The sequence below is a fragment of the Sinocyclocheilus rhinocerous genome, unplaced genomic scaffold, assembly GCF_001515625.1.
Source record: "Sinocyclocheilus rhinocerous isolate Xijiao unplaced genomic scaffold, SAMN03320098_v1.1 scaffold1294, whole genome shotgun sequence".
NCBI lineage: Eukaryota > Metazoa > Chordata > Actinopteri > Cypriniformes > Cyprinidae > Sinocyclocheilus > Sinocyclocheilus rhinocerous.
Window position 1 is genome coordinate 1,677,290 of NW_015656157.1, and position 11,873 is coordinate 1,689,162.

Consider the following 11,873-nt stretch of genomic DNA (forward strand, 5'->3'; position numbering starts at 1 on the left):
TCTTGTGTGTGTGTGTGTGTGTGTGTGCGTGCGTGCATCAGGCGGAACTCCGCTGTGCGCGATACAGAGAGCGCGACCATAATGTAGAGACCGAAATGACATGTCGTCGTGTAAATAAGATAAATAACATAAGGCTATTTAGTTTGCTTAATAAAAGAACATTGGAAAATAAATGTCATTTAATATTACAATTAAAACATTAAAGAAATATTGTATGCTTATTCCTTAAAAATAAGTTTTTAATAATTTTAGTAGTAGTAGTAGTAGCAGCCTGTTACGTACATTCTACTCAACAATAGTAATATATTTCTGCCAATGCCCTCAAGTTAAACCGAACTTTTATTTTGACGGGTTGCCGTGAATACCTTTACATTTCTGTATATTCGGGGCGGAACTCTGCTGTGCGTGATACAGAGAGCGCGACCATAATGTAGAGACCGAAATGACATGTCGTCGTGTAAATAAGATAAATAACATAAGGCTATTTAGTTTGCTTAATAAAAGAACAAGGTATATACCTGTTCTATAGGAAAGGTAACTTTAAATGACTTCTGTTGTGATCTGGCGCTATAGAGAAAATATAATTAAATAAAATTAACTTGACCTTCAAGGGGGGCGGATAATGGCAGGGGAAACACTACATACTACTTTGTGAGAAAGGGTTTCTTTCAGATCGAACCATTTTAGTGGGTTGTATCTGCAAAAATTGACGTGACCTCTAGCATTACGCCCCATTCACACGGGGCCTCGGCGTCAACGACTCTCGTTTACTTTGAATGGAGTGACGTCAAGCGTTGCCGAACTGAATTGTGGGTCCGTTGCGTCACGTCAGGTCCGTTGCTCGCAGCAGAAGTTGAAAACTTTTCAACTTTTCATCCGCCAACGCAGGCGTCAGCCAATCAGACCGCCTTATGCAAATACCCTGGTGCAGACGCTAGCCAATCGCGAGTGTATTTATGTCATTAGTAAGACGGCAGACGTTGATATCACCGGAAGCGTCACGAGCGTTTCAGTACGAGTACTACACAAAACCGCGCGTCTGCGCCATTCATTAACACAGAGACACGCAGAATTCATATTTAAATATGAATCGTTTTGACGTCAGGTCCGTTGCTCGCAGCAGAAGTTGAAAACTTTTCAACTTTTCATCCGCCAACGCAGGCGTCAGCCAATCAGACCGCCTTATGCAAATACCCTGGTGCAGACGCTAGCCAATCGCGATCATGCAACACCAGAAAACTAATGTGATTGGTTGTTGTCACTATGACGGTCGCACCAGCGCCAAGCTTCAGAAACGCCCTCCATCAAGCACCGACGCCCCATGTGAATGTACCGTTAAACTTTTGAACAAGCTAAGCTTGACGTCACATAGCGTGAATCCCCAATAATGCTGAAAAATCGCTGTCTGTGGACACCTGTTGATGTGAGTTTGTCGTGATATGCTACTATGCTTAAACTTGAGTTCTGCTTCTTATTTTTCTGCCATAGATGTTTGCACCCCCTGTGGCTAATGGGAAGAACAGACCAACCACACTTGCTAGCAGTCAATTTAGTGGTTCAGGTAAGTCTAAACACATGCCTTTTCCTGTTTAGAGAGGAATGTCACATATTGCTTGAATTTGCCATATTTGTGCATTTCATAAGTTTAAAGCGGTGTTCTTTATAGCAATGGAGATGTTTGGGCCAGTTGCTAAGTGCTCGTTCCTCTCAACAGAAGAAGAGGACATGCTTCTTCTTGTTTTCCTAAACCCCCTCTTTTATGAATTCACCATAGTATAGAGTCAAAGCTTGGGGCAGTTTGGATCCCTTTGAACTGGTTGTTCAGTTGAAGCACCTATTGCACAAACTTGTACGTCGTAAAAACTTTATTAGGTCAAGAGGAGTGACTGATTTGGTTGGATTGCTCTTCATAATCATGTTTGTGTCCAGAACAATTTAACAGCCCAAAACATCTCTTTGTCATTTAAAAAGTATGTTTTTTTGCTTTGTTTGTATGTTTGCCATTATTTACTTTATAACTAGTTGCATATCACACTCACAAAAGTGTTATTTATGCGACCATTGTTGGCTTGTGTTGCTCCAGTCAAGATTGTTTCAGGAGCTGTCAAAGGCATGAACGATCCATGCGTTTCTCTTCAAGTCTTTCCAGTCTGTCTGTCTGTCTCCCAATCGACACTCCAAACATTAGCCTTGAATAAGAACAATATGAGAACAAAGACTTAAATAAAGGCCTTACAGTCTCCAAATGATTCCCCCACCCCACTGCGTAAAACACTCCTCCCCCCACACAAGAAAACACTTTCTCCCCCTGCCAACTGACAGGAAATGGACTCTCTCTGAAACAAAGCTCTCTCATACCTCCCACCACCCCGCAGGAGGCCCGCATGAAAACAGCAAAAGAAACACTGTGAAAGATCACCAGCTTCACTCTCGGTCTGTGGCAGCCTAAAGTGCCAGTTACATAACAGGGCCAAGCTAATGTCTCAGTTTGAGATTTTTATTGCAAGAGCTACCTGTCACCGAGGTGACCCCGACTGTTAAATCTGTCACTTGTGAGATGCTTCTAGAAGGTCTCCACATCAGCCTCACCCTGTGAACTCGGTATCACAGGCTATGACTTGTACTTAGGCTACGTCCACACGAAGACAGAGCTTTCCCTATCCTATCTTTTTTTTCCCCCTCGTCTCAAGAAATATCTGTGTCCACACGAAACCGACACAAAATGATGTAGTATACATGCCAGACCAATATGTGGTGCTGTAATTCTGCCACGGAGATACACTAAAAACGGAGAAGAAGACTTGGACTGTGCATAAACCTTGCACGCGGTAGACAAACGAACATGGAACAATACAGTTATTAATCTGTGTTAATGTTAGTTAATAAAAAGACAATCGTGTTGTGTTTTTTTTAAATGTTTTTGTTGCTGTTACGTGACGTGATGAAGCGGTGTCTGACTAGGGGCGAGGTGTGGGCTGATGACATCATCATCACAGAAAATATACGGATTCGCTGTCCACACAAAAACGCAAGGGCGTCGTTTTCAGATTTATCCACTCTGAGACCCGGTTTCAAAAAATATCGGTTTCACTCTCCCAAAATGCCAGATCCGTCTGGACGAAAAGCCTATACGATACGAAATTTATGCGTATACAGGTAAACGCGTCTCCGTGTGGACGGGGCCGTAGATTCGCTATTGAAAAGCAAAGGTCCAAGGGACAGTTCCTCAGCGTTATTCATTTAAACTCTTAAAGGAATTATGAGTTCAATACATGTTAAGCTATGTCGGCATAGTTTGTGAACATATTCACAATTACCACAAAAAATTATTTTAACTCGACCCTCAATTGTTGTTGTTGTTTTTATTATTTGCAATTTATCCAACTAGTCTGTACATTCAAAACCTTGTATTTTAACATTTATTGTACTGCCTTGTCCAGGGGTGATTCTAGGATTTTCATTTTAGGGGGGCTCAGCCCCCAGTGAGGGTATAATAATAAAAATAGCCTAATAAAAAAAAAAAATAAAAAAATATATATAAAATAAAAAAATGTTTGATTAATAGTCGTATACTAAACTTATTGCAGTATTCCACTGTATTGCATGGATAGGTATAACATTTGAGTACTGAATAAGCCAAATTCAAGTCTTCATTGTCTCACACACACAACCTGTTTACTGTAGGCTACAAACACAAAATGTTATTGTTTGCATTTCTAGTATTCCTTATCTCAAGTAGGCCTATGGTCATTATATAGCCCCACTAAAAATGGCCTAGCGACGCCCATGGCCTTGTCCTTTCCTATTTTATTTTACTTTTAAAAAATTAAAGGACAAATGACATTTTATTTTCTGTGGTAACATGTCACAAATGCTGTTGATAGAGCTTGGCATTTATTGAACCTAGAACATTCCTTGAAGATCATAAAAAGTATTGCACATTAACAAAAGCTGTGATCTTGACTTCTTTGCATGAACTGGATTGCTTTTCAATTTTAAACCGTTGGTCAGGAGTTCAACTTCTGACTGTCCTCTACTATTCAAGCTGACCATCCACAAAGTAAGGACGTGTTTAAAGGAAGCAGTGGCCTTCAGAAGTGCATCTGTTCCTCAAGACAAAAGTGCTTGGGAGGGTGCTAATTGCATTAAGCCATCTCCTCCCCCTCCTTGGGCATAGCCATGGTGTTTGCGGGATTTTTTGCATGGGAGGACTTTACCAGGCGTCCTCTCGCTCACCTCCACAGCTGCCCAACACGTCACCCACTGAGGACAGTGTTAGGACAGGACAGAGCCCATTTCCCCCCTGGTCACACCCTTGAGATGCGAGCACATTTACACACACACCAAGTTATTGCTTCACTTTTGATATCTGCTGCCATCTGAACTTGAATAATGGCATGCTGTGTAGCTGATGTATTTGAAGGAGTCTATAAAGGAAATGATCTTTCCTCAACGCAGGAAATGGAATCAGTTCCTGCATGACTGAATGTCAGATTTGTCTTTGTAGAATTGCATTTTGATGCTTCCAGCAAATAAGTGGCCAATAACTCAAAATATAAATCACATTGTATCCTTAAATAAAGCCATTTTGTATATACAAAAACTAATTTGCCAGAAAAAGCACCAGTTTAGTTTGGAAAAATGGTAATTCATAAAAAAAAACATTCTACAATTGTAACAGTCTTGACAGATCCAATCCAAACCATTCCCCATTTTAAACATCTTATCTGGTCCTTCTGCATTTGAATCTGTATCTCTGCCACTTAATTTTCCCCACATAAGATGATTCTGCCAGGGAGATTCTTTCACTCACTCACTCACTCAGTGCCCACTTCATTTCCCTTGCTGTCTGCGTGGGCTCCATAGATCACGGCTGTCAGCGTGGATGTCGCTATTTGCTCTGCTTTGTTAGCTTCATCACTCATGCTCAGCCTTCAGTGGCCGCTCTGGCTGAGACCCCCTCTTCTCTCACACATTTTTAATTAGACCTAAAAAAATCAAAAAAATCAAAAGGAGAATATGAATATTCATAAACCAACTGCATTAATATGCACAATTATGCAAATCAGCATGCAATTAAGCCATGTGTCTTTGGAGAGCATTGCATTAAGGCATAAGACAGGAGGCAGAGGGGAATGCTTTGAGGAATTTCTGCTCCAGTACACTTTGAATTGTTGCCGCAATGTTTTTGAATATCCATTTTTTTACATATAAAGCATATTGATGGCAATGAGGAGAACCATTTAACACTCCGTATCCTGTATGTCTTGAGCTGAGACCTGTGTTGTCCCTCTGGGTGTCCACTCCCAAATGTACAATGATGCTACTTTCGCAATTCTTTGATCAGCCTGTTTTTGTTCTGCTTGCCGTGATAAGCAGAACAAGTAAGGACCCCCCCCGAATGAATGAATGAATGCTCCCTTTATGGTCAGTGATGTTGAGGCTTGCTGAATGACATGGATATTAGTGTGGTGTGATGGTTTTGGATGAGATCCAGAGGCTGTCTGACAAGCACAGAACCAGCCACCAAACGTCCAAAGGCCTTAATGCATGAAAAGAGAATTAAAATGGGCCTTGATGAAGATTTAGTGCATGCCAAAATTGCAGTATTGGTCTGACAGTATGTGATCACTTGCTTTGTAGGTATGGAAGAACGTAGTAGTCCCTGGGCTGCTGGAGAGCAGAACAGTCCCTCTTTTAACCAGGTAGAGGTAGACCCAGTGCCTTGTTTGTGGTCTAAAGGTGTTGTTGGGACATGTTTTATAGTTTTGACCTGCTTCTGTCTTGGTTTGTCCAGAACTATGGAGAAGGCTCACACTACAATGAACACGATGGACTATCTTCCCCATTCCTTGGCACAGGAATTAGTGGTGAGTTTTACCAATGTTTGGTGGGTTGACCTCAAAGCCGCCGATGTAGAAACTGCCCCATGTGTTGCCCTGGAAGTTGCTCAGGGTAGTCGAGCTCCTCTTTGGCCTCAGCAAGCGGATTCACTCTTAACCTCCATGTTGTGTCATTGACTTCTGATTTCTTCCAATAATTGTAACATTTGGACTTTATTTGAAGTGTTGAGTGAGATTGGTTCACTCAGATTTCAAATGTATTTGCTCATAATGCCAACTATTTTTACTTGCAGGAAAGAATGAAAGGGGTCCTTACTCTTCCTTTGGGGGCCAGGTCAGTTGAATCAAGTCTTGAGTAATCCTGAAAGTGCTTTAGTCACCTGCTTGACATCATGCTCAAACTTTTGACTCAAATCCGCCATCTTGTTGTTCCTTATAGCCAGGGTTCCTGCCCTCAGACATCACCATGCCTTCTGCAGATGCCATGTCTCCATCCGGACTGAAGTCTGGCTCACAGTTTTACCAGTCATACCCCAACAACCCCCGGAGACGCCCCTCAGATGGAAGCATGGGTAAATAACTTACAACATTTACTAGACTTGCATCAGATCAGTCGGTATGGAAAGAAAGAGTACCTTTGTGTATGCTTTGATCTCTTTCACAGATCCCCAACCAAAAAAAATCAGGAAGCCGCCAGGACTACCATCTTCAGTGAGTGAACTTTCTGAAATATTCTTACTTGTTTCCCAATAAAAGTATTTCATTACAACCTCAATTTAATGATCAGAATTGTGAGGAATTACACAGATGTTAAAGGGTTAGTGCACCCAAAAATGTGTTTTACTCACCCTCAAAGCATCCTAGGTGTATGTGACTTTCTTCTTTCAGATGAATCCAATCAGAGTTATATAAAAATCGTGCAGGCGGATGATGTAAGACATAGGCGTCGTGCACGTGCCTCTGAGAAATGCAGGAGCAAAGGAAACAAAGTTTCCTTACTTTAGTAAAGGAAAACCAGTCTCCTCTTGACTTATATTGAAATCCTCTGACATTTTTATTTACAAATCCTCGTTTTGTGCTTCTAATTCGTGACCAGCGTTTTGTTTTGATCTGTCTCCGCGTTCGTCACTAATCACGCAACGTCGACGTCTTACGTCATCCGCCTGGATGTTTTCCACGTACGACAGTTCATGCCCCGGAGCCGTGTGAGGGACGTTTTATTACGGATGCGCACACTTTATGTCACGTCTTCTGAACTGTTGACAACCAACACCCGCTTACCCCCACTGAAAGGCTTGGAGGGGCCAGGACAATTTTTAATATAACTCCGATTGGAATCGTCTGAAAGAAGAAACACCTAGGATGCTTTGAGGGTGAGTAAAACACAGGCTAATTTTCATTTTTGGGTGAACTAACCCTTTAAGTAAGCAAAGTCCTGCTTACATGATTTTGCAGCCATTTGTGGCATCTGAAATGGTTTGACATTAGTCCAAAAGTTTAGCTCCAACACCTTTCAACACATCTGCCTGGAAATTTTTTAGTAATAAATTATGCAGGAAGGTTCCAGACCTCATTCAGAGTAGAAACATTTTATGACGTGAACAAACAAGAACATGGTTGTGAGGGGTAGATGTCCTCAGAGATTTTGCTGTTGTGTCAAATGGTTAGCGAACAAAACATTTAAGGCTCAGATTCCATCAAAAATATCTTAATTTGTGTTCCGAAGATGAACGAAGGTCTTACGGGTTTAGAACGACATGAGGGTGAGTAATTAATGACAGAATTTTCATTTTTGGGTGAACTAACCCTTTAACTTGAACAAACATACAAGGAGCCATACCCCTTTTATTGAGTCATGGGAAGAGGAACTGTTGTTTCTTAGTCTAAATCCACATAAGCTCAACACTTTGCCCTCTAAACCCCCTCCTCAAACACGATCCTTCAGATTTGCCCATGCTAGACCTTATCCTCCCCCTCTTCCAAAGTGACCCAGTTGTGAGTCCCCTTGCACCTCTCTCTCTCTCTCTCTCTCTCTCTCTCTCTCTCGTGCTTGTCTTAGCTCAGATTAATGGCTTCTGATGAGCTAGGGTTCTAGCTCCTGCTGAATCCCACTCTACGGCTCAGTATAACTTCCTCTTGTGCACGCCACAGCATTATATTACCCTAATGATTGCACCAATGCTCACCTGCTACCTTTAGCATGCTTTTCGGATATTTAAAAAAAATCAAAGTTTAAATCCACCTTTGGCTAAGCACTAAAGGATATTGATCCTTAACTTGTCTGGGCTTGCCTTGATCTTCTGAAGTGCATCAACAAATCATTGTGAGGATGTGTTTCCTGGTGAACTTGAGAGAAGAGGGCCATTCGCATGTTTTTTTTTCCCTTCCTCATTTGTTCTTTTATGTGGTTTCTACATAATCGACCAGTCTATTTTGCTCCACTCCTACCACTTCTTCAAGACCTCTCCCCCCACTGTTCTCACCCCTCCCCTCTTCAGCCCAGCTGCCTGTGGAGTTGGACAGGCTCCAGGAGTAGGCAGATGGCTCTGTAATTAGAAGTGCATCTCTCCATTCCCCTCCCACTTCTCCCTGTTAAATCAAATTACAGGCAAAAGAGAAATATCGCTTTGCTGGATTTGTATTCTCCGCTGGCCCAACTCCCAAACACTCGCTCATGTATGCACACATACAGACAAACATACAAATCATACGTGTTAAGACGTGCATGTTGGGGAATACGCTGTATGGAGGTATGCCTCGGGTCTCCTGAATTCATATGAATTTCTGATCATCATTCAGTTTCATTTATCGGTTCCAGATAATTTTAGTATTACTATTATAAACAGTACAAATATCTATTTTTTCCATTTCACTGTTATGGAATATGTCATTACCCAGTGTGCTTAGCTTGATTTGGACTCTTTTAGTGTTGTGCTCCCTGTAGCTGTCCTCCCTCTCCTTTTTTGGCTCATGGGAGTGTGAGAGGAAGCGCCGACTGTGCCATGAGATGGCCATGGCGCATTTCCCAGCATGCTCTGTTCTCTGTCCCTGCCACTTTATCTAAGGGATAATATGCACTATGGAAACACGCATCCACGTCATTTGTACCGAAAATCATGATGCGCTTGCCAGTTTCATGGGCTCCATATCAGTTGTGCATTCATGTGCAAGCGATTTGCTAGGGTTATTTGTCCATATGAAGACTGTTACTATGAATGTTGTGTTTCTTTATGTCCTTCATGTACCTTGTTTCTAAACGCAGGTTTATGCCGCCACCTCTGGTGATGACTATATCCGTGATGGTGCTGCCTACCCAGGCTCCAAACCTGGCTCTGTGTACCCAGGATCTTTTTACATGCAAGGTATGTACATGGGGCAATAAAATCGTCTTTTCCATATCTAAAAACCCAATCTCCCCAAGCCATAAATGCTAATATTAATGTGTATATATAACTTGTTCACGGAGACAGATTAGGAATAGCTAAGCAGTTATCTTGTAGTTTCTTTTGTTTGATTTGAAATTAGTAGCATGCACAAAGACAGATGTTTCTTTGGATTATAATAGACGTCCACATAAGATCTTGTGCTGACTGTTATTGATCATTCCCATCTGCCTTTGTGTTTGCAGAGGGCCTACACTCCTCTTCGGACCCCTGGGCCCCCTCTGGATCCATAGGCCAGTCGGGATACACGGCTATGCTGGGGAATTCGCCACACATCAGTCAGCCAGGCTCCTTCTCTGCGATAAACCCACAAGACAGAATGGTATGTCTTCTGAAAATTTCGAAGGTTTTAGAGAAGGGCTTAAATTGTGACTCAATTCAGAAGTTCCAATAACTGTGTTTATCTCCACAGAACTATCCCTTGCATGGAGCGGACGTGAATGGTTTCCATTCGGGCTCCGCGGCTTATAGCCACACATCCTCCATGAATGGATCCAACAGCATTTTGGGTAAATCACCTTCGTCTTTTTAATTTAATGTCCTCTAGGTTGTGAAATGAGCTTGTAATTGGGTTGAGATTGGTACTTGAAGTTGATTCTTCTTGTGAAATCATTTTTGGCCTTGGACTAGTCTGAACTTGAACTGTAATCTTTCATTCAGACTTAGCTGATAGCAAATTATGGATCACTTGAATAGTTGTGACATTGATGTAATGAATTAAGTTAATAAGTACTCCCGTTCTCTACCACAGCAAGCAGAGGTTCAGTCACAAGCAGCTCAGGTGATGAGATCGGAAAAGCTCTTGCTTCGGTGAGTGAGCTTTCATTAATCACCATGAAAGAGCATTTGGCCATATGAAGTCAAAGATGGATAGCATTATTCAGACTTTCAGTGATCCCTTGGTTATGGATTATTATTAGCCATAGGAGAGCTTCACATTTAGTCATGTTCCATGTGTTTTTTTTTATTGACAGATCTATCCTTCGGACCACAACAGCAACAACTTCTCCACTCCTTCCACTCCTGTGGGCTCCCCTCAGGGCATTGCAAGTAAGTCAGATAAGCTATAAGTCTTATTCTGTCAAAGCTTGATATGGTTCATTAGATCAGTTTGTGTTGAAAGGTACCAAGACAAAAACGGGTACGCAGAGGAAGAAGCCTGAAGAATCATAAATCATTCTTTTTAGATTGATGGGCTTTGTGTAGGTTAAGGTGTGAATGTGAAGCTCTAGAGCGCCATCTGCTGTCATAGTGACATACCAGCATTCAGATGTTTCACATTTAGTCTATATATCATGTTCTCCTCAGCAGGTGCAGCACAGTGGTCGAGAGCTTCTGGCCAGGCTGCTCTGTCTCCTAACTATGAGGGTGGACTACATGCACTGGTAGGTTTATAAAGATCCTTTTTGAATATTCGCACAATGTAAACACCTCAAGCTTCACTCTTCAATTAGACAAATATACAAGTGTTATTTTAGTATTATTTGTAGTATATATATATATTGTGATTTCGCTTTTAATATTTTAGTTTTTTTTTTTTTTCTATTTAGCTTAAATTGATTTTATTTCAGTTTTAGTAATTTTAGTACTTTTATTTCTGTTAGTTGCCAAGGCAACATTTCTAATTTTCGTTTAAGCTCAAGTTTTCCATCTAATATTCATATTTTATCTCAGCTAACAACAATGACTTTAATAGTTTGTTTTACTTAACAATAACACTGATGTACAACCACATTTAGCAATGTTAGCATTTAGCGTTTTTAGATTATATTTTTAAAAATGCTATTTAAACACATTAAATAAAATGTATTGTGTTCTAATATTATTATATTATTTATATGTTTGACTTTCTTAATGAATGTTTTTGGCCTCATTGTGTACAAATCATCTGTGCTTTTTATTCTATTAAAGGCACAATATGTAAGATTTTTTTATTAAAGGGGTCATATGATGCGATTTCAAGTTTTCCTTTCTCTTTGGAGTGTTACAAGCTCTTGGTGCATAAAGAAGATCTGTAAAGTTGCAAAGACTAAAGTCTCAAATCCAAAGAGATATTCTTTATAAAAGTTTATTAAGAGTCAGCCACACCTACCTAAAACGGCTCGTTCTAACACGCCCCCACACCTACGTCACTATGTGGAAATATTAGCATAATGCCGCCCAAATGTGCACGCAAAGAAAGAAGGTTTGTTTTCAGGAGCAGCAGTCGTGTTGATGCAGCCATGTCAGGGAGACACTGTGATTCAGTGCTAAAGCAAAAGCACTTTATTTGGCCTTCCGGAAGTAGATGCAATTAGGAATCATTGGTTAAGATTTATTTACAACAGAACAGCACAACCCAGATGTTCGAATTTGTGCAACGCATTTTATGGACGACAGTTTTTTGAACCTAGAAGAGTACAAGGCTGGTTGTGCACGAAGGCTATTTCTAAAAAAAAACCAAAAGGGTCAATTCCGACTTTGCTATGACAATCTGGCGCTTCTGAATCAGCGACTGCAAGTATGTTTTGTTATTAGTTTAAGTATTTGCTATTGACTGTTCAAATGCGGAGTTTTGCGCAGCGCAGAGTAACGCGTCGTGTGTGTG

General features: G+C 41.0%; 1 protein-coding gene across 9 annotated transcripts in view; it reads left to right on the plus strand.

The window, feature by feature from the left end:
• The window catches only part of LOC107719584 (transcription factor E2-alpha-like), a 25,591-nt gene that overhangs the window by 5,264 nt on the left and 8,454 nt on the right, over positions 1-11,873 (plus strand). For 6 of the 9 annotated variants that reach the window (XM_016527046.1, XM_016527049.1, XM_016527051.1 and 3 more), the window contains 12 exons: positions 1,489-1,561; positions 5,644-5,705; positions 5,798-5,870; positions 6,137-6,177; positions 6,283-6,415; positions 6,508-6,554; positions 9,106-9,205; positions 9,472-9,608; positions 9,699-9,795; positions 10,038-10,096; positions 10,261-10,336; positions 10,595-10,671. In XM_016527046.1, the coding sequence (XP_016382532.1) occupies positions 1,489-1,561; positions 5,644-5,705; positions 5,798-5,870; positions 6,137-6,177; positions 6,283-6,415; positions 6,508-6,554; positions 9,106-9,205; positions 9,472-9,608; positions 9,699-9,795; positions 10,038-10,096; positions 10,261-10,336; positions 10,595-10,671 (975 nt within the window). The remainder of the gene's footprint in view (positions 1-1,488; positions 1,562-5,643; positions 5,706-5,797; positions 5,871-6,136; positions 6,178-6,282; positions 6,416-6,507; positions 6,555-9,105; positions 9,206-9,471; positions 9,609-9,698; positions 9,796-10,037; positions 10,097-10,260; positions 10,337-10,594; positions 10,672-11,873) is intronic. The other 3 variants (XM_016527050.1, XM_016527054.1, XM_016527048.1) reach the window with 2 other exon arrangements.